Source organism: Thamnophis elegans, chromosome 10, assembly GCF_009769535.1.
Source record: "Thamnophis elegans isolate rThaEle1 chromosome 10, rThaEle1.pri, whole genome shotgun sequence".
NCBI classification, from domain to species: Eukaryota; Metazoa; Chordata; class Lepidosauria; order Squamata; family Colubridae; genus Thamnophis; species Thamnophis elegans.
In genome coordinates this window covers 19,107,649-19,131,212 of record NC_045550.1, presented here as the reverse complement: position 1 = coordinate 19,131,212, position 23,564 = coordinate 19,107,649, and the positions used below count along the sequence as shown (strand labels likewise).

The 23,564-nt window shown below is 38.0% G+C and overlaps 1 protein-coding gene across 1 annotated transcript in view; it reads right to left on the bottom strand.

The window, feature by feature from the left end:
• SORCS1 (sortilin related VPS10 domain containing receptor 1) overlaps positions 1-23,564 on the bottom strand; it is a 611,780-nt gene that overhangs the window by 90,800 nt on the left and 497,416 nt on the right. The window contains exons 9-12 of the mRNA XM_032225618.1: positions 19,537-19,716; positions 9,920-10,066; positions 3,320-3,422; positions 2,673-2,749 (exon numbers count right to left, since the gene is read on the bottom strand). Coding sequence (XP_032081509.1) covers positions 2,673-2,749; positions 3,320-3,422; positions 9,920-10,066; positions 19,537-19,716 — 507 coding nt within the window. The remainder of the gene's footprint in view (positions 1-2,672; positions 2,750-3,319; positions 3,423-9,919; positions 10,067-19,536; positions 19,717-23,564) is intronic.

Sequence of the window (23,564 nt, the reverse complement as noted above, 5' to 3'; positions counted from 1 at the left end):
ACTTTGAGTGTGCTTGCAAACCTCAATTAGTGAACAACACATCATCACAAATACTTTTCTCCAGACTAATCTAAAATTGAAGTGTGCTATCTATCATTTTTGGGGAACCAGTTCTTGCTGGTTTGTTTTAAAGCCCTGAAAACTTAAGAAACATTGTGTCTCCTCTTCTTGAAGAATAGTCAGTTTGAGGACATGTTTTCTATTCCATCACCAAAAGAAGTTTGGTAGGAATGTTGGATGTTCCTAAAATAAATCTTGTTAGATATCAATCCAATTTTGTGCAAGACCATATTTTTTTAGATATACTACATACTTTTAATTGGTACCACATTTGCATTTATATTTAGAGACCTATAGCAGGACTCCCAATGTTTTATGTCTAAGAGGTTCAATATGTATTAACAGAGCACTTAAACTTTGCTTTGTTAATTCTCTTAAGTATGTACTTGATTTCAGTTTATGAGGTGGTAATTGCATATTAATTAAATGCCAAATACTTGCTAAAATATATTCAGTGATATACAAGAGTCATGCATATTGTTGTCCATATTATTATTTGATTGCTAGAGCTCTTTAAATGCTTATACTTAGTTAATGGATATGGAGTTAATTTGAGAAGTAGGAAAGCAAGGGGAAAACAAAACATTTTATTTAGTAATTCTCATTCTTACTTTTGTGTAAGCGATTGTAGTTATACCCATGTCAGTGGATGTAAATATAGGCCATTCTGACAGTTAATCTACCTAAAACACATCTAAACCTTTAAGACTTGAGCCATAGTAATGTTCTTATGTATTGGTTTAATTGTTGTTTATTTCTTGTTAAAATAAAAGGTTCACTAAAGATGAGAAGGCATTCCTGGCAGTTAGAATTGTTTATGTCTAGTTGTATTTTGCTACTTATGGAGGATTAAAGTCAACAGCTTTTCATATAACATGGCTTTTCAAAAACTTATCCCCAGTTTGCAGAGCATGTATATGGAATTTTAGATTTTGAGACAATAATTAAAGTTATAAAAATCAACAGACATTTACTCCATTTAACTATATTTAACAATATTTAATGAGCCACCCATTGAAATAAAGCATGCTGATGGGGAATTCTAACTGAATGAATATCTCCATTGTCTTTCTAGCATCCATCAGCTTTCTTTCTCTTAATCACAGAGATGTTTTCCATTGGACTGCCTTTATCTCTGCTTCTCTCATACATCTAACCTCCCAGCAATTACTGTCCCAGAATAGAGACGTGAACAACGTTTCTTCAATTCCCCTTTCTCATTCCACATACATTTACTAGAAAGCCGCCTTCATCTCTTTGTTCATCAGATCAAAGATATGAAGTTCTCTCTATCTGGGATCACCTACATAACTCCTTCAGATTTACTTTCTATAATTATTTATCCTTTCAGCCTCAAGACCCAGGCTCAAGATTCCTGAGGCTGTAGGACTCTCCTTGGAGGTTTTCCTGGGTAAGGCGCTAGTTTTACTCCTCCCCGCATTTTAAGCTATATTACACATTTGTTTTCTGTAGCCAATGGAAAGGGGTTTAGTTACATATCCACCCATCCCCACTCTCCAACCCCATTTTTCTGTCACCAGACATTTTTTAGCAGCAAGATAATCTCCTTCTTGTTCCTTGAGATTTTGAGTTTTGGGTGCCTGGGTGAAATATGGGAAGGAGAAAGCACATATCTGAGTGAATCAGGCTCATTCATTCATTACAATATCTTTTTTCAAAGGTTTTGTAACCAGGGAATTAAGTTAGCATAACTTTATAAATGAGAATGCACAATAGCATGTAAATGATGAACCACATTTTTCTTGCCATAAAATAATGAGAGTAGGATTAAACAAAAGGGAAAAGAAAGACAATGAATTAAAATAACTACTGAGGTGCCATAGTACTGCTAAAGAATATCATACAGGATGAAAATATGTGAGTCTTCCATTAATATATAATATCTATAATGGTAACATTTATAATTATACAAAAAAGGGACAGATGCCCTAAACTGAGATTCTAGTTTGGTCTTCTTACATACAGGAAGAGTGATCATTTAAAATCTTACTTGTCAGACCTTTTTGCACAGATTCCCCTTGGAAGTAAAAAGTAATTAAGATAGGCTGCCACTAGTCAGACCGAATCCTAGGCTCTTCCTTCAGCCTATCTCTTAAAGCATAAAAAGGAAGATGCTTTGAAAATAATAGAGAAATTAATAAATTTTGTGCTAGCTCAAGAGGTAACTATGAAGGGATGCTCTCTCTTTTTAAGCGAATAATGTAAGCAAAACATTAATTATATAAACAGATCTATCAAAAAAAGGAAATACATGAAAACAATGGAAGGAAATCTTGAAGCACACAAAATTCCAATTAAATAAAATCATCATAGGTATATTAGTTATTTACTAACTTTTGGCCCAAAACCAACACATGCTCAAAGTTCACTGCAGAGAGAATGGCTGGGGGAAAAATTATCTGCTCCCAGGCCACATTATCCTCAGTTTTATGAGGACTGGAATGTGGAGGATAACAGAAAATTAGCCTTTTTATGGAGATTAACAGTTGCTTTGCCCAATCAAGCAAAATGCTCCAATAAACTGCTCCTGGAAGGTATTTCACACCACTCTCCCCCGCAGTTGACCACTTAATGTTTTCATTGCTACTCACTTGTCTCCAAGTGTTTCCAGCATCAGACGAAACAAACATGCTGATATCATTTTCTGACAGCTCTGATCCAATGTTACCTGTAAAGAAAAGTACCCCAACCTGTAAAACTTAAATGTAAAACAAAACTGAAATCTTTGTGCTTTTAGTAATATATATTGTGTCGAACAGTGATGACTTAAGGATGCAATTTATTATAAAACAGAAATGTACATATGTATGTATGTTTGTGTGTGTGTGTGTGTGTGTGTGTATAAAATTTCATATATATTACTTAGTTAAGCACATTGCAATTCTTGCACCAATCTTACAAAATGAGGATAAGTTCATGGCAAGACTCAATTTCATAGCCAGCAGCCAGCAAGAAAGGGTATCAAAAAACAAATATTTCCCACCTCTTTTGTTATGTTTTGTTAAATCAATTTTGTTATCTTCCTTGTTTTGCTGACAGAAGATGTGGCACATTGATTTGACTCAGGCCAAACTTCTTCATGGGAAAAAAAATGAGATTTGAAATAGATCTTTTTGGTTGCAACTATTACTTTGTGTCACCTTTGAACCACAAGTTGAAAATTAGAACTTTTATGTTCCACTTAAATAGCAATAAGAAATTGTAGACTTTTGTTATATAGCACTGGAAGATTTCTTACCAGAGGCCACAATGATTCCTGGAGCTGTATCACGACTGGCAATATTACCAGAAGTGTAAGGATTCTCTGAAACCTTCAGGTGGAGATGAAGGGAGCAATATGGCTTGGAAGAAAACAAACAAGGAGATGTTAATCAGTACTGGAGAGAGCATAGCATAGCATAGCATAGCATAAACCTTGGGAAAGAATCCACAATCCATAACATTCAAAAGCATGAGCACCAGATGTTAGTTACAATATAGGACCACTTTCCCTTCCTCTTCATTCATATGTCTATGGCCTTTGTTAGTCTATTTGGTTCCAACTTCTGAAATGTACTATAATGTGATAACAGATGGATCAAAAGTAACATTTTTGTTAAAACAGATTTCTTCAACTTAGTTTTAGTTAAAATCGGGAAATCACAATTCTTTATCTTATTACTTTAAGGATTTATCTACTGTGTGCATGAGAAGGAATTTGAAAAGAAGCATACTTGTGCCAACTAGTTGTTGGCAGAAAAATATTGCTTAGTTTATCAGAATACCTTTCCTTCCCATTAATTTTATCTTCACACAAACCACATATGACACTTGAAATGAGGTTTGAAGAAAATGCAAAGTTTTTGATGGGATTTTTTTTTTAAAAAAAGACAGAAGTAGGCGAAGAAGGCTAAATAAGGAGCCTCCAGCAGAGAGAATGGAATTGAACATGAAAGTGAAGAGATGATTTAGGATGAAACTGAAGTGATGGAATGCTAGCAGGAGTTTTTAGATATCTGTACTTGGATGACAGTAATATATCAAGACCAGAATTCAAATGAATGTTCTAAATGTTAATGTTCAAGAAAATGAATGATGAAAAGGAAGTCACAAAAGCTGTGAAAATGTTAAAAATGGCAAGGCTGCTGTAAGTATAGAAACGTTACAGCATGGATATGCTGCAAATACAGACATATTACAATATGTGGTTTCTTTGTAGAGTGGTTATGTGGCTTGTTTAATGAGATAAAGACAGCATCTATGCCTAATGCTTGGAGTACGAATGTATTTTTCTCCTCTATAGGTATGTGAGGTAGTTTATAGCAAAATGTGGAAAGTGCAGTGTAGTTTTATGTCAAGCAGAGGATTTACAGACCAGATCTTTCTTCTTTAGAAGGGTATTAAGGAGTGTATGACTGTGCGAGATAAAGCTTATTGTGCATTGCTTATGATAAGTAAAGTGGCTTGAATTAGAAAATGTTTTCTATGAGCATGGAGTTGAAAGTTCCTGAATGCAATCGGAATGGTATAAGATGAAAGTAAAGCCCACATTAGAATGGAATGCATAGTAAATAATTCAATTTAGAGCTAGGATTATGGTAAATCCCACTGATTGTCAAATGAATAAGGATTGTTTGGGTGTCATTACACATAATTGATCAGGAAATGAATGTGCATGAAGATTTCTATGGAGGTGATACCATGTTATTGGCTGAGAAGCTGATCATTTTCAATGCATGTCAGACTACATAATGAAGTGATGAATACGGACCTAAAAATTAATAAATAAAAAAAACAAGAGATAGCTGTGTTTCAGCTTAAAAGAATAAACTGAACTTTATATCTGAATGGTGGAAAATTAGAGGAAATAGATTAATGTCATCTATTTTCATAGCATGTTTACTAAAGATAGTGAAATTGAGAAATGTTAATGTGCAATTGATAATACAAAGATATTACCGTAGATAATATATTGTCTGTTTCAAGGAATGAAAGAAACAAAGAGCAATGGAAACAGAGTAAATAATAAGTGAAATAAAACAAGGAGACACAGGTGAATATGCTGAATGAATGTCAGCTGAATAAAAAAGTGAATGACCAATATTAGCACATTAAATAGTTGAGTTATATGGAGAGATTTCAGGAGGATTGAATAGCAAAAGAAATATATGAAGATCAATTGGTTAAGAGGAAGGGGAAAAGTGAGAAAATGTAGTTGTAGGAATGAGCGCTTCCAAAACAAAAATTATAATAATAGATAATGTATAAGCTCAGTGGAAATAAAGTTAGATTGCAAAGGTAGAACAATGGGGAGTTTCAATATTATTTCTGTAAATTAGTTTTGGCTAATTTCTTATATTTTCTTACGTCATGGATTTTATTAGTTTAGCTTACTATTTCTCATTACACTTCTGCAGCTTTCATAATATTGCTTTCCCCAAGATAAATATTATAATAGGTATGCATATATGAATGTAGATTGAAAGCCAGTGTGCTTTATGGCTGAGATTTGGGACTCGGACCTTAACTTTCCAATTTATTCAAACAACATAATTTCATTTTCTCGAAAGTTGTTTTGGTTTTATTAAGTGATGGCAATAAGTCAAAATTTATAGTCCATTCCACTGAAAAGCATTGAAATAAGTTCAAGAGAGGAGAAAAACTGGTGTTATGTATAATTACTGACTCTACAGCAGTAGAGATCAACTTGACTTTGCATTTGATAACTGCAGCTAGATTGTTGGTGGCGCGATATTGGAAGAAATAAGATTTGTTTACTAGTTAGGAATGGATATTGAAGATCACAAACTTAGCAGAGACGGCTAAAATAGCTGCATATCTCAAGGATAACTCAAATGAGAGATATAAACCAGACTGGGAAAAATGGACTGACTATATTCAAAATAAATATGGGTCTAGGAAATTTCAGATAGTTTATGACTAAGATCAGAAACAATACAAATTATTTATAGTAAGCCTAGCAAGGAGGAGGTAATATGAATTCAAATATGTTATTAACTTTCTACGTTTTCTCTTAAGTATATCTAAAACTGTTTTTGTTAAAGATTTATACCTTGTATTGGTTCTGGGAAGTCAGGGTGGGGGAAGGTTAGGGGCTTGGGGGGAGGGTGGGAGGGAGTGGAGTTTACTAAGCTGGAGGAGGGATGTTGGATGATTGTACATGTATACTGTTATTTTTTTCTTTTTTAAGTATATTGAAATGGAATTATAAATACCATCAACACAAAAGGGATTTTGCTCAGATGCCGAAACACATTAAGTGAATGAGAGGAAGAGTGGGAAGTAGAGGAGAGAAGAAAGATAGGAAGAGAGGGATAGGAGGGAGGGTGAAGGGGGAAGATGAGGTGCATAAGGAGGTGTGGTAAAGGGAGAGAAGAGAAGGAGAAAGGAAGGGGAAGTAGAGTAGAAAATGATGGAGGGAAGTCAGGATATAGAAGAGTTGGAAGTAAAGGAGAGCAGAAGATAGGAAGAGAGGGATAGGAGAGAGGGTGAAGGGGGAAGATGAGGTGTATAAAGAGGAGTGGTAAGGGGAGAGAGTAGAAAGAGAAAGGAAGAGGAAATAGAGTAGTATGGAAGCGGAAATACACCAACGAAAGGAAGAGTGGGAAGCAGAAGGGAGAAGAAAAGTGGGAAGGGAGGGATAGGAGAGAGGGTAAGTGGGGAAGATGAGGAGGTTGAGGATAAGGAGGAGTGGAATGTAGAGAGAGAAGAAGGAGAAAGGAAGGGGAAATAGAGTAGGAAAGGAAGAGGGAGGGAAGATAGCAAATAAGAGAGAGGTAGAAGAAAGAGGTGTAGGGAGAGTAGAAGAGCTAATAATGGGTGTTAATCTTTTTGGGGCGTTGAGGACAAGAGGAACTGATGTAATTACTATTTAATACTATATGATATTGGCTATGTATAGTATACATGTGATTGTATGTTATGAAATTGAAATAAAAATATGTTTAAAAAAAAAGGAAAGGCCATTAATTAGACCAAGGGTAATCTATTCAATTCCAGAACTGGAATTAAATTAAATAAATACACTTTAATATTCATAGAAATCATTCCTTGACCATAGCTACTTTTTCTGGAATCATATTTTGTTACTCCTGCCAAAATTAGGCAACATTGAATGTGTTTATATTATTACATTAAGTATATACATCAGATACATACATGCTTATTCTTTATATGACGTAAATATTAAGCCTGATTTATAACATTTCATTGAAACTCCTCAAGTTAAAGCATTAGCTACCCAATCCAAGGGTAACTCCTGGGAATTACATAATTGTCCAAGTTCTCTAACATTTACAGTATTTATCAGAAAAAACATTTTCCCCATTATTTTATTCATTTTTATTTTTATAAATTGACCACAAGGCAGTGGTGGGTTACAGCCGGTACGCCTCGGTACATCTGTATTGGTGCCTGCTAGGAGCACCAGGTACCGTTCCGTTATGGTGCTCCAGAGGGCCCACCCACCCGCCCGCCCTCTTTACCTGTATTTGACCCAGCTGGGCCATTTGTGCATGCGCATGGAGTGTACAGCGCCTGTGCAATGCTCCGAGCATCTGGAGCGTTGCGGGTGGTGTGTGCGCATGCACGTAGTGGACACCCTGCCCCATCACAGCGTACCAGTTGCGATTGGATCTGGAACCCACCACTGCCACAAGGATAGTGTATTAATTCTCTTTCTCTCTTTTACACATAACGTATCCTATGGATTTAAAAGAGGTGGACTACAACAATAAAAAGAAAACAAAGGCAGGTCCATTTTCCAGTAAGTATTTTTTATGGCTCACAAGATTCAGAAAAATCTTTCTATAGAAGAGGGAATGGTCTTGGAATTTGAGAGCCAGCCAGGAAAAGGGAGGAAGTTGAGAATAACTTTTCCAAGGTTGACATATCTCTTCCAAGTTCATACTCACTAATATACTATCTCACATTAAACCATTTGTTCAGGACCTGTATTGTTGTGACCTCTTTAAAGGAAAGGGTCAAGGTATATCTGTCACTCTTTCCAAGGGAAAACTTGCCTGAACACATTACCTATGAGAAGTGCTGTGATCAGGTCCATTTACCATTCATTTGACAGGAGAGAGTTAAGAAACTGATAACAAAATAATGTTTATTTGTATGTCTTTGAGAGAATAAAATGTATCTTCATTAGAGTGTATCTGAGTGAATAGTTTGTGGTGGAAATTAAAAGATGGACTTCCCATTTTTTAATTCCTTTTTAGAAGGGATCCTACCCATGATATTGAAAGAAATTCAAATAGTGTGACTGGCAGTCAATATTTTTGTTATGATATATGAATATAAAAATAATACGTTAGGCAAGTAAATTACTTTTCCTTAAACACACTTTTCAAGTTAAAAATAAACTGCCAGCTTTACGTTTCTGTTAATTTGTGCATTAAAAAGGTAATAAACCACTGGGCATCAAGGATACTTAGAAGAAAGCAACATCCTAACAGAAATGTTCTTACACCCCTTGTTTAACTCAAGAATGTTATTGTATTCACCACTATTACTTTACTAACTGTGAATTAACATGCATATGCCATAACAATTTCTAGGACCTGCTATATTGATTAAATTTATATTGTAATTTGCATAATACCATAAATCACCTCTTCCATCCTTTTATCTTATTGCTCTGATACAAAAATAAAACAAATTCTGTTTTGATATAATTGCACTGTCTAAATAAAATAGCAACTATTTTAAAAAAGAAACAAATCATAATCCAGAAAACAAACTCTATACAAGTAGTCCTTGACTTATGACCATAATTGAGTCCAAAATTTCTGATGCTAAATGAAACATTTGTTAAGTGACTTTTGCTCATTTTATGACCTTTCTTGTCATAGCTGTTAAGTGAATCCTGCAGTTATTAAGAAGTTAGTACTATGATTGTGAATTGACTTCCCCATTGTTAAGTGAATCTGGTTTCCCCATTGACTTTTTAAGGCCACAAAAGATGATCACGTGACTCTGGGAAACTGCAACTGTCATAAATATGAGACAGTTGCCAAGCATGCTAATTCTGATCACATGATCATGGAGATATTGCAATGGTAGTAAGTGGGAAAACATTGATAAGTCACATTTTTCAGTGTCATTGTAATTTTAAATGGTCATTAAATGAACTGTTGTAAGTCAGGACTACCTGTATAACAATAAAAGACCCTTAAAAACTCCTAGCACAATTCTGCCCTAAAGACTGAGAAAGCAGCTAAAATTTTAATTACTTTCTGAATGTCACTGAGGTGGTATCCAAATGGATTCCTGCAGGGATGCTGTTCCAGAGAGCAGGAATTGTAACAGAGAAAGCATATTTCCTGGATTCCAACAAATAATGCTATTTTATGAAGGGGAGAATTTATACTGATAATGCTATCTGCACTTAGTTCCATGGTTAACCACAAAAAATTAATATAAGCAAGTCCATTTGCTTAGACAAATAGCTCATTTCTTGCACCCTTCTTGACCTGACTCCTAATGGCTAGTGTGTCTTGTTCAAAAGATTCAGTTGGACAAAGTGTTCAAGAATAGATATTTCTTTTTCAGTTAAAATAAAAATAACTCCATTTCCTTCTATAATATGTATAATAAGAAGGGTTTTTTTTCCTTTCCACATGCTTAAATTGTCACTTACTATGAGAGGAGGCAGTGATCTGGTTCAAGAATATACATGTCATGAAAAGAAAAATAAGTTCATTTTCATCTCACAAATTTTAAATAAATGCCTTTAAAAAAATCTATGAAAACATTGTGGGGAAAGAGGCTATCTTACTGTATAATAAGAAGAGGGTATTCCCCTCCCTCATGCCCATAAACTTTCACTTACTAGCAGGCAACGAACTGGGTTCCCTCTCAGATCTGTGTCCGGGGCCTGCAGCAAATGCCAGTCTCTGCCTTTGTTGTAGGTGATGAAAGTTTTTACTTGGTTGTCAATCTTCTTGTTAGCCAAGAACATTCCCTTTATCCCTGCTACCTAGGAGAAATTGACATGGCTGAAAAACAAGATAAATTTGACACAAATTGTGTGTGCATTTGGTACCTGTCAAATCTAGCTTTAGAAATAGCATACAGAATGAATATGTAGCAGGCTCGGAGGTGAAAATTGCATCAAAAGATTTCTTACTTACCAGAGGTTGGGGGAAAAAAATAAGATGGAAACTACTGTGTTTTCAGACAGGTTAGAAGAAGATGTTGCAGGGTTGAATATAAAAAACAAAATGTAGATTTTGATGAGGTGACTGGGACAAAAGCAGTCACAATCATCTGAGTTTTATTTAAGCTTGTAGATGGTAAAAAAAAGGTGTGTGTTTCATTGAATATAAATTCTACACCTTCATATAAATCATGTTCACCTGTGTTTGGGTAGACAGGGTTATCTGTGTGTGTATCTTTCTGTTTGTTTGTGTGTGTGTGTATTTCTATGTGTGCATTTAGGAACTCTTTGGGAGAAGGGAAATCATCAGCTCCTTTGAAGGAGACAATATTGTGCACTTTCCAGAGAAGCCATTTCTTGATCTGGCTTTATTATACAACACTAATTCCGATCTTATTTAAAAGCTTGGAAGGTATAATTACATATCTCATCTGTTTGTTTTTCATTTGTGGCTTAGGCCACAATGGGCAATGGGTGGAAGCCAGATTGTTATTTTGATGGATCACCTTTTTCAGACCCATGAGGTAGAGAGATCAGCTATCTTGATCCTATTAGACCTCTCAGAGGTATTTGATACTATCAGTGGCATTGTTCTGGGCACTTGGAGGGTTGCAGGTAGAGATGGCACTATTTTCTAATGACTTCACTCCATTATGGAAGGATGGATATGGATTATGAATTGGGGTTGCTGTACAAGGAGTCAATCCTAGTGGAAACACTGGCTTCATATCTGCTGTTATTTAGCTCCAAATACAATTCAAAGTACAAATTAAAACTAAACAATTTTATATGGTTGTCCAGTTTGACTAATTGTAGCTGTTTATGGAATAGGGAGCCCTGAAGACTAAAAGTCATAACTCATCATCTTGAGATTGGATTACTGGGTTCCACCACAAAACCGCGGAGGACAAAATCGCGCTCGACGAAAGCGCGCATTTGACGTCATCACAGCGCGACGAAAACATCGCGCTGTGATCGAAAAATGTAAAAATAAAGCGAAAACCTTACCCTAACCCCCCCAAACCTAACCCTAAACCTAACCCTAAACCTAACCCTTAACCTAACCCTAAATCTAACCCTAAACCTAACCGTTAACGTAACGCTAAACCTAACGCTAACCCTTAACCTAACGCTAAACGTAACCCTAACGCTCTAAACCTAACCCTAACCCTTAACCTAACACTAACACTAACCCTAAACCTAACCCTTACCTTTATGTGAATCGGCTTGCTTTAATTTTAATTTTATTTCAATTTTTAATTTTTTTCGTTGCACTGTGATGACGTCACATGCGCGCTTTCATCGAGCGTGATTTTTTCCTCCGCGGTTTTGACGGGTCACAGGATTACTGCGATTCTTCTGTTTCTTTTGAAGATGAATTGGAAACTGAAGTTGATACAATTTATTTGCTTGAACTTGATAGTTCTTACATATGCTTTCAGTCATATATTATTAGTTCTGGAGATGCTACATGATTCCAAATACAATTCAAAGTGAAAATTCAATCTAAACACTTTTATATGGTTCCTGGTTATTTTTATGATCACCTCCTTTTGGCTAATTTGCCTGAATTATGTCCCAGCACTTGCCCCACATCAATTGTATGTCCCAACACTTACTCCAAAAGGCAAGGGAAAAAGGTCTTTACTGTGGCTACCCTATTCCTAAAGAATTGTCTTTCTCCTTGAGTCAAGGCTGCCCTAATTTGTTATTTTTCAAAAGGCAGTGTAGACAACTGAAAAAGAAAATGTTGTTTCAACATTTAAACTGCTTGCTTGCTCAATTTGTAAATTTTAAGGTAAGAAAGCTTTATAGTTTGCTTTTTACTCATTTTGATGCTAATTTACTTTTAACCAGTTTTTACAGACTTGTTTTTAAGGTTTGATGGTGCATATTGTTTGTTTTATTATGTAAATTTATTGTGTAAATTTATTTATGTAACATAATTTTCACCAAATTGAAAGACCCGGTAGAGGAAAAACCCCAGTAGAATCTTTCTGCATTTATTGTTTTGCTTAATAGATTCTAGTAACTCTTTCTTCATAAATTTGTCTGATTCTTCCTTAAAACAAGTGTATATAAGGAAACATAGCCAGGGCCACTCTTTCCTCTTATTATATCTTATTTTATCATGAATTGTCAAACTATCATCAAGTCTTATATAGTAATTCTAATTAATGTAATGAAACAGAAGCAAATGACACATTTTTTTTCCTTCAGAAATGATACCGAATGATTGATGATAATCTTTTACAATCTGATATTTTCCTCTTATGTTGGATTGATATTTCCATAATTCCAAAGGAAGCCCAGAAGGTACAGGTTAAAGGAAATAGTCCACAAAATTTTGATATAATTCATTTATTTGAGAATAAAAGTAGAACGGATAAGGGAGAAGAAATGGAAAATAACTTTCATTCATCAAAAAAGCTGGACTTTGTCTATGTGCTAAAAATCAATATTCCAATATCTCTAGTTTCTCTTAAGATCAAATAAATCTTTTGGGTTTTTTGCCCAATATTTACAGCAGCATGAGATTCTGCCTTTGGATAAATTGCTGTTTCTGCAAGAGAGTAAGTGGGGTGGAGAGACTCCTTCTGTCTTTCAGCAGGCAATTTCTGGTTATGACATCCTATACTGCTTCCTTGGCATGGTCAACAACCTCAAAGATATTTTTTCTTCATAGCCATTGTTGTTTTACTATTATTCAACAGCTAGGTATTGTAGTTCTAGAAAATATTACCAGTGTTTAAAGTTATATTGTTGAAGTCTAGCTTTAGGAAGGTGAAAGGAAATAGAAAATGTGAACATCTAGGAAAGACAGAGAAGTACAAAGGTTTCTGCTTGATCTAAATTTTTGATAGGATACCAAGCAGTTTTAATTAGCATTTGGCACCATTATTGTTTTTTTGGGTTGCAGATAAGTGATAAAAGCATACACATACTTTTCCATGTTAAAAGTAATGAAATTTATAAATTTAAATTTGCATCTTTATTTCAGATAATAGTTGCATATAAAGAAATTCACATTTGCTGAAATATAATATGCATGTTTACTGTATGCTTCTCCTATAAAATTCCTTGATTTTATATCTGCATGTACATAGTAAACAAAAAATAATAATTCTGTGGGTATAAAGAAAAGAGGAATGCAGTAATATCTACAGTAAATAAGCAATGCAAGGAATCAAGAATTTGAGTTGCAGAAAAAAATGGTGTATATATACATATGCATACATATAAACATACACACATGAATGAAAATTATAGAAATCAAGAGAATATTTTTTCACAAAGATTGACCTAGTAAAAGACTAAGAAGGCAGGGAACAAAGAAGGTCATAAATATGTGGTAAAACTACAAAAAAAAAAAAAAACCTGAATCACTGATCCACACAAAGGATAATGATCAATGTAGAACAGTAACTTTTAGCAAATAAAGTTAAATGTGCCTCAGAAAGTATTATCAATAACAATGCTCATTCAGTAGACAAAATACAAGCAGAACTGCTTAAAATCTTGCAAGTTGATGCTCTTAAAATACTGTTTGCAGTTTGTAGGCAAATATGGAAAACACAGCAGTAGCTGCAGGACTGAAAAAGGTCAATCTATATTCCAATCTAAAAAAAATTGTCGCGGTAAAGAATAATCCAACCACCAAATAATTGCACGTAGTTATCATCCTTGTAAAATAATGCTCAAAATGTTGCAACCCAGACTTCAGCAGCATATGGAATAAGAACTATCAAAGGTGCAACCTGGTTTCAGAAGCGGAGGCATCCAGGATTACATTTCAACCACCTTATGGATAATGGAAAAGCCAAGAGAGTTTTTGCCTTAAGGCAAATATTAAGTTTTCTGACTGCATGAACAAATTGTGAACAGCCTTCAAAAATTTTGGTGTGCTGAACACCTGAATTGCAAATTGAAGAAACCCTATGTTGATCAAGAAGTAACAGTTAGAATGGAATATAGGAGAGCTAACTGTCTCAAAGAGGAAATAGGAATGCAGTAAGAATTAAATACTGTCACATGTTCTATTTAAGTTTATACAGAACTTATCATAAAAATGTTGAAGTAAAAATATGATTTGTAAAAAATACAATAATCTGAGATAGTCTGATGATACCCTTAGGTAGGGAAGATTTAAGTAATCTTGTGTTGAAGCTAAAAGACAAAAGTATAAAACTACAAATAGGTGAAGAAACAGTAAAAGTAATAACAAACATTCTTTCCTTGGTTACAAAATCTATAGAGATAGTGACTGAACATGAATTAAGGAAACTTGGGCAAAAAACTGTGACAAATCTAAGCAAAATAATACCATTTCCAAGAAAGATGCAGATTATTAATTGAAGGGCGTTCTTGTTCATCAAATGGCTGTGAAATTTGCATCATTTAAAAAATTGAATAAAGAAAATTAGTGCCTCTAATTGTCATGCTGGATAAAATTATTCTGAGTACCTTGATTAGTAGGAGGAACATGTCATTCAGTAACAGATTTAAAAAAGCAGGTCAGGAAAGTACTGATAGTGAAGTATTTTGTATACATAAAGATGAAGCAATATTAAGACTTTGGAGAAAGTCTTGCGTCTTTGCAAAAAATGATGGTAATAAAAAAAAAGCGAGATCAACAGGACCTCTGAAGCCTAGGTACCATTATTGATATCATGAGCATGAAAAGAACTCATTTACCAAAAGACAGTTCTGGAGTATGATTGTCCATCACATCACAAAGAGTTGGAAGTGACTAAATGATTGAGCAATAATAATGATTAAACATTATGAGTGAAGAACAGGTTCATGAGTATTTTGAATATAGCCCATACATATTTTGGTGCAAAAATAAAATCACTCCAATATTATACTATATATAAAAATGTATTTTTGTTTTTTGTTTAAAAAAACTTCCTTTTTAATAGTTAATGGGGTAGACTACTCAAAATGTTTTAAATAGAAAAGCCCTCTTATTACATATGAGTGATGTCTAAAGTGAGTATATGGAAGGCAGAGTCATGTACAATGGCATTACTTCCTACATCTTTGCAAATCCAAGTATATTTTTCTTTAAGATCTTCTGGATAGAAACAAGAACTTGTGTGAGGGCAAGGGCAGAGTACAAGGAATACAAACATGTAGCGAGCAATGCCAGTATACCAGGGGTGGGTTTCAAAAATTGTTCGAACCTACTCTGTGGGCGTGGCCTCCTTTGTGGGAGTGGCTTGCTGCCCATGTGACCGGATGGGAGTGGCCTGCCACCCATGTGACCTGGTGGGAGTGGCCAAGACGATGTTATTACTAGATATTACTAATTACTAGATATTATTAATATTACTAGATCATTATTAATGCGTAGATAACTGTGGGACATTACACACCCACCCACTTACCCACACACAAACTATGACAGTGCTAGGAAAACACCAAAAAAATAAGAACCCCCCCCAAAAGACTGCCAATGAAACCATTTTTTTCCTAAGCCTAAGGACAGGAAAGACAAAGTCACTGGAATAAAAACCATCAAGGCAATGTGGAAAATTATAAAGGACAGGTGCTCACAGAACCATCAACCACCTCAGAATTACCTAAACAAGGAGAGTGAAACACACTGCCTTGCAACAAACCTGGCCTGCCCATAGAAAAGCAGCCACTTTGAGACACAAATAAAACATTTGCAAAAAGGAATAATATTTCTTGTAATAAACATTCTATAAACAATAAATAAATAAAAATTCCCTAAAATAATTAAAAACCACCACCTTTGGTGTTCAGAGAACACCAAAGGACCCCACAGTCCTCTCCCTCCTTATCTTTTTCTTTTTTGTCCTAACTTTCTCCTCCTTCTCCCCCCCAACCCCACTCCCTTCTAGCACTGATGATGTTACCAAACTAGGAGTGCTGGAGAGGAGCTCTCACAGGGAGAAGAGCTTCCCGCTACAGGCACAATCTATCTGCAGCCGTATATGACTGCAAGCAGCAGCTTCAGGCACCTGCTCGCAGCTGACAGTTGCATTTGGGAGCGGAGGTGGCGGCAGCGGAAGCGGGTACAGACGGGATGTCCACGCTTGCTGAGTAGAAGGAGGAGGCGGGGATGCGTTGTTTCAGGGCGCCCCAGGCGCCGGCTCCTCTGAGTGCAGCCCATTCCCCTTCCCAAGAAGACCGTTTTCTTTTTAAAAATACCTCTGCAGATGATTTTGAAAATCTGCAAGGTTGCTTTGGGAGGGGTAAGACAGGCAGCATTCTCCCCACCCCATCCTGGTTGCCTGCAGCCTCGGAGCCTTCCGCAACTTGCACAGTAAAGGCAATTAAGAACTTCTCTCGCTCGTGAGATTTTCTTTACTGTGCAAAGGCTTGCTTTAAGGCTGCAGGCTCCGAGGCTGCAGGCACCCAGGGAGGGGGGCAGGGGGAAATGCTGCCCATATGTCCCCTTCCAAAGCAACCTTGCAGGTTTTCAAGATCATCCAGAGAGGCATATTTTTTTTAAAGAAAATCCTGAAAAGCCACAAGATTTGGAGAGATGGGCAGCTGGTCTTTTTTTTGGGGGGGGGGAATCCCTAGAACCAGGAGCACAACCCGCCGGCTCCTCTGAGTGCAGCCATTCCCCCTCCCAAGAACACCGTTTTCTTTTTAAAAACGCCTCTGCAGACGATCTTGAAAACCTGTGAGGTTGCTTTGGGAGGGGGAAGACAGGCAGCATTCCCCCCACCCCATCCTGGTTGCCTGCAGCCTCGGAGCCTTCCGCAACTTGCACAGTAAAGGCAATTAAGAACTTCTCTCGCTCGTGAGATTTTCTTTACCGTGCAAAGGCTTGCTTTAAGGCTGCAGGCTCTGAGGCTGCAGGCACCCAGGGAGGGGGGCAGGGGAAAATGCTGCCCATCTGTCCCCTTCCAAAGCAATCTTGCAGGTTTTCAAGATCATCCGGAGAGGCATTTTTTAAAAAGAAAAACCTTGCAGGCACCCAGCAACAGGGGCCAGGAGCGGTATCGGCGTTCCCAGAGGTTAATTACTTCCGGGTTCACTGACCATCCAGTTCGCACAAACCAGGGCGATCCGGGAGGAACCCACCCCTGCAGTATACCCAGCAGTGGTGGGTTTCAAATTTTTTTACAACCTCTTCTGTAGGTGTGGCCTGCTTTGTGGGAGTGGCTTGCCGGCCATGTGACTGGGTGAGAGTGGCTTGCCAGCCCTGTGACCGAGTGGGAGTGGTTTGGCAGTCATGCAACTGGGTGGGTGTGGCCAATTTGTAAAATGTGGTGAAACTCACTTAACAACACTCTTGCTTAGCAACCAAAATGTTGGCTCAGACCCTTGCACCCCTAACCCTTTAGAAAAAAAAAACCCAGGGTTGTTCAAACTTGACAGCTTTAAGACTTGTGCACTTCAACTCCCAGAATTCCTCCTCCAGTCATGTTGGCTTAGAAACTCTGGCATTGAAGTGTGCAAGTCTTAAAGCTGTCAAGTTACAAGACCCTTGCACCCCTAACCCTTTAGAAAAAAAACCCCCATGGGTGTTCAAACTTGACAGCTTTAAGACTTTAAGGTTTAGATAGGACTCTTAGAAGTGGGTGGGGCGATTGGTGAGCCAGCCAATCAGTGAGCGGTGGGTGGGGCAAGAGTGGTGTGGACGGGCGGGGGGGGATGCTGGAACCGGTTCTAAATGGCACCGTAGTTTTGTGGAACCTCTTCTATAGAAGAGGTTAGAACTGGCAGGAATCCACCCCTGATACCCAGCCACATCTGTAACAAACACCCTCACACACTTGTCTGGTATGTTTCAAAATGATTAAAAAGCAGCATCCCTACCCATGTGTGCCTCACTTGTGAAAATGACAGAATAAATTGAATGGAATGGCTCATTATAAATCAGAATATTCATTCAAATATTCAACAGATAGTCAAGAAGAACAAAATGTAAAGAATTAAATAAATAAACCACCCATGTAGTCTTTTATAACTCTTACACATATATTTATTTCCTATCTCTTCCTACTTTATCAACTGATTATTTTTCTCCTGTTCTTTGTCTTCATTTATTCTTAAATGCTCATCATTCATAGCAATCCTAGCAATTGGCCAGAGCAATCAGAGTGAAGGAAATGGTTTCTGCCAAGTTCAATGTCAGCCAATATTCCTTCTATCTAGGCAATCAACAGATGCAACATGACTAGTCCGATCACATCAATTTCAATCCAGACTGCTATGAATGTCAGCTTAATAAAACAGAGGCTTTTTTCGATCTTTTCTTCTCCCTCCCTCTCCCTCTGAGCTATAGGACATCTTTACATAGTGCAGCGGAACCACTCCTTAATCTGATGGTAATAGAAGACAACAGGTTTTCAACAACTTGCCAAAGTGCATGGGGGATTAATATATTGTTGTGAAAGAAATTTTCCTCACTGTAATCAAGAAATACCCTGCTTATTCACCCACACTTGTCTGCTTTTAAACACTGACCTTTAAGGCTTTCTGCAGGTTTACCAAGTGCTTACTATTTATAGATGCTCAAAATAGGATGTCAAGACAATCAGTCAACCAAAATTTCTTTAATGTTCACCAAAGTATGGAAGAGAGATAGTGACCTTATCTTCTCAAATACTAGGTTGGTGGGGAAAATACAGTGATAGTCTTTATTGTGTATGTAGGTGAATTCAAGTATGGCTTTTCTTTGAAAAAATTCTGGGTGAGAATAGTTCAGTGTCTGAACTATGAAACATGGTCCCTTGCTCAGTTAGATCCATGCCAGTATCTCATGCAGATGTGAGAAGAGAATCCGTGTAACACTTAAGTAATAAGGTAGGTGGTAACTGTTTGCTTGTGTGTGCCTATGAATATGCACATACATTTCTGACCCACCACTGTGTTGCTTTCAACACATGAAAGCATTGCCCACTTCTGTTTTAGGTGAAGAAATTTCATAACTGTGTAGAAATCACTTCATGCAAATCTACATATTTAAGAGCTGCCCATATTCGGCAGTTAAATGCAACTGATCGGAATGTGCTTTTGTCCTGTCTTAGAGGTGAAGGTAGAGGTGACTGCTGATGAAACCAAGTTATCTATAGATGTACAAATCAACATCATTACTACAATTGTGCACTGATATCCAATATTGATATATAATACTGACTGCAAAGATAAATGTAACTCTAGGGAAATATTATTGTTGTATATTCCTTCCTCATGTAGAGATTACATTACACATCCAATTAAATTTCCAGTTACAAATCAAGGACATTTCAATGTTAGCTAATGATTTTCATGACATGAAAATATGTACTGTTTTCACATACCTCATACAGGTCTATCATCACATTGCCTTCTAGGTCTCGACTACTTTTGACATTTTCTAAAGCCAGGGTAAAGTAAATCCCCTGGGTATCAGAGATGTAAAGGTTGTATGTATCATTCTGGTTCCATTCCTGAACTGCAGCAAACACTTGATTCTCATCAGTGCTGATAACATGCATGTCCTGAGGGAGAAAGCAAGGAAAGACATTATGGTTGGCATTTCATTTGTCACTGTTCCAAGGACAAGGCAGGGTAATCCTCTGGAAGCCAAACTCACAATCATTATGGAATCTAATCAGAAATCCAAACCAATTTACTTGCATGCGCACATCCATACTTTACAGATTCTTTGTTCTGCTAATATATGCAGAGTTATAATGAAATGAGATCACATTAAGTGAGCATTTATATTAGTCATCGTATTGTACAGCAGTAATTAAAATGAGTGTATTTATTACACAAAATGTCAAATTTTACATTTAAGACTCTTGTTGCATTATGGATGGGGATTTTTTTAAAAAAATTCCAATCTATTGTATTTAAAGTTGAGAGTAAATTACAGCCTTCATAAACTTGATGTTGCTTTACACCACAGCTGTGGAATTTAATTGCAGTGCATTTCATTTAATTTCCTATACTACTGTTACTCATAAACATTCTTTTTTGAAAAGTTCCTAAGAACTTCACAATGTGGCATTATCTTGTTATCATTCAAAATACAAGTCTACTTTCTCCATTTTTAATTAGTCCATATCTGCTTTTTACACATATGTATGTATATACATATCTATTTTTTTATTTTAACAACTGTGTCTTTGACAGGCAGTACTATGTATCTCTGTACTATGATTGAATATTTGAAGTAAAGGTTACCAAACCTACATGATCAGTAGTCTATGGCAAAGACAAAGAGAATAGGCCTCATCATAAAATGAGCCAAAACCATCAGGCATAGATCATACTACTCAAGATTCTGAATGCAATCAAAGAATTAAAAAACCCTCAGAGCGATAATCCTACATTCATGTTGCTGGGAGACTGGAGATGCATTGCCTGAACCAGAAAGAGCAGATGAAAGTCTGCTTATCCTTAATGAGCAGAGGCAATGTTCATTCTGCACTTGGTTGAGTTTGTGCTCAGAAGCTAACGGGATGAACCTAATTTGTAACCAGATGGGAGTCCAGCAGAATGGAAACTCACTTGCTTCATGGTGTTTCTTCCCAAGTGCTTGTCGTGTCCTGGGGGGTGGGGAGCTTACTGACAGGTGCTGGTGAAGAGGAGATTAAATTTACCTGCAAGATTCTGATTCCATGGTTAATCCATCGGATCAAAGAGCTGCTAGATAAGCAGTTGCCTTTCTTCTTCTCGTGCCACCTGCTATCCTGGGAATATTTGTCAGAACTGATAATAAAAGTGGGGAAAACTATCTCTTTCTTCTTGAAATCTCATAATCCCATGGATCAGCTTTGGGTGATTAAAGGCAGTACAGAGGGACAGTCTTGTTTGAAAGAATCAGAATCTCCTATTGCCAAATGCAGAATAGGTCTGGAAATTGTTGAATTGGGAAGGGAGGTAAGTCCTCAGCAACCTAAAATGGTTAATGAGATCTGACCAATTGCAAAATCCTGACCACATCATTGACTATATCAGAAGGCACTATATATATATATATATAAAATATAGTATATATTAGATTTTTTACAACCCCTGGTAAGCCCCAATTATGGGAGGAAGCTAACTGCTATGGCTAGCTGATGAGCTAGCTGATGAGAGCTAAATAGCTTGAAATAGATCTATACTAGTCTCCCTTTATTTATTTATCAGCACAAATAAAAAAAACATATATATGTTATATTTATGCTGATAAATAAATAAAGGGAGACTAGTATAGATCTATTTCAAGCTATTTAGCTCTCATCAGCTAGCCATACCCATGTTTGGGAATCGAACCTGTGCTCCATTGCCTCCCAGGCAGGGAGTTAACCATTTGAGCTACAGAGAACGACTCCTTATCAGCCAGCCAGGGTGGGAGGTATATACTTAAAGTCACAACCCCTGGTATGCCCAAGTATGGGAGGAAGGTCATATATATATGTAGAGGCACGACTGTGAGTGTTTTAATAAACAACATCACTGTTTGGTTTAGTTGTAGCAGTGGCTCAGATAGAAAGTCCGTACAGAGAGTGGTAAGAACAGCCAAAAAGATTATAGGAAGCTTGAATCCTGAATCTGTTATTCAGGATTACTGTTTATAAGCTCTATGTGTTTATAGCTCAAAGGTCTGTAGTTCACAAGGCTCCCCTCGTCCGGGACCTAATTTTAGACGAGAGGGCAGACCTGGCATGTATTACTGAAACCTGGCTGGGCCCGGAGGGAGGAGTCCCCCTCGTAGAGATGTGCCCAGAGGGTTTTCAGGTGCTTCATCAGCCGCGATCCCAGAAAAGGGGTGGGGGTGTGGCTATTGTTATCCGAGAGTCTCTAGTACCTCGTAGGATCCCTGCTCCGGAGCTTGTCGGGTGTGAGTCCCTGCTGGTGAAGTTGGACCTCAAGGGTCAAGTGGGCTTGCTGTTAACGTACCTGCCTCCCAACAGCGTTGCAGCAGCCCTCCCCTTGCTCCTCGAGTCAGTAGCCGAGCTGGCAATTGAGTTTCCCAGGCTTATGGTTCTGGGGGATTTCAATTTGCCTTCGCTCAGTGAACACTCTGATGGAGCGCAGGAGTTCATAGCTTCCATGACAGCCATGGGCTTGACCCAAGTAATTCGGGGCCCGACTCTCTCGGCGGGTCACATGCTCGACCTTGTATTCCTCTCGGAGCAGTGGAGTTGTGATCTTGGTTTGAGGGGTAGCGAGATCTTACCCCTGTCATGGTCAGACCACTACCTACTGAGGCTTGACTTTCGGAGACCAAACCCCACTGTAGGGAGGAGGAACCGATTAGGTGGTTCCACCCCAGGCGACTTATGGACCCTTTGGGCTTTCAGACGGAGCTTGGCGTTGTTTCTGATACCCTCGCCCGCAGTCCGGCGGAGACTCTGGTTGCTGCTTGGAATACAAGAGCCAAGGTGGCGCAGTGGTTAAATGCAGCACTGCAGGCTACTGCTAGATCAGCAGTTCAGCGGTTCAAATCTCACCGGCTCAGGGTTGACTCAGCCTTCCATCCTTCCGAGGTGGGTAAAATGAGGACCCAGATTGTTGGGGGCAATATGCTGACTCTCTGTAAAACCGCTTAGAGAGGGCTGAAAGCCCTATGAAGCGGTATATAAGTCTACTGCTATTGCTGCTATTGCTATTCAGCAGCGGCAGGGGCTCTTAACCGGATTGCGCCTTTACAGCCGATCCGAGGCAGTGGATCCAGGAGGGCTCCTTGGTTTACTGAGGAACTCCGGGAGATGAAGCGCCGAAAGAGACGCCTAGAGCAATGATGGAGATCCAGTAAGTCTGAGTCAGACCGAGCGCTTTTAACATCCAGCATCAGAGCCTACCTTCGGGCAATTAGGACGACCAAAAGAACACACATTGCCTCTCTGATTGCTTCCGCTGAGTCGCGCCCAGCCGCCTTGTTCAGGATAACCCGTTTCCTCCTAAATAGGAGGGATACGAGCGATCCTTTGCAAGGCAGAACTGAGGATTACGTCCAATTCCTCGCGGATAAAGTTGCTCGGCTTCGGACGGACCTGGACTCCAATTGCGCAGAGCCAGCTGAGGCACCAGGGGAGACTCTGGCAGGACATCACTGGATTGATTTTCAAGCTGTTACCCCTGAGGATATGGACAAGGCCATGGGAGCTGTAAGTGCCTCCACATGTGTACTGGACCCGTGCCCCCCTCCTGGCTGGTCGCTAACAGCAGGGAGGTGACACGGGGCTGGATCCAGGCAGTTGTTACCGCCTCCTTTCGGGAGGGGTTCTTTCCCCCCGCTCTAAAGGCGGCGGTGGTAAGACCCCTTCTGAAGAAGCCATCTTTGGATCCAGCCGTCTTAAACAACTATCGTCCAGTCTCCAACCTCCCCTTTGTGGGGAAGGTTGTTGAG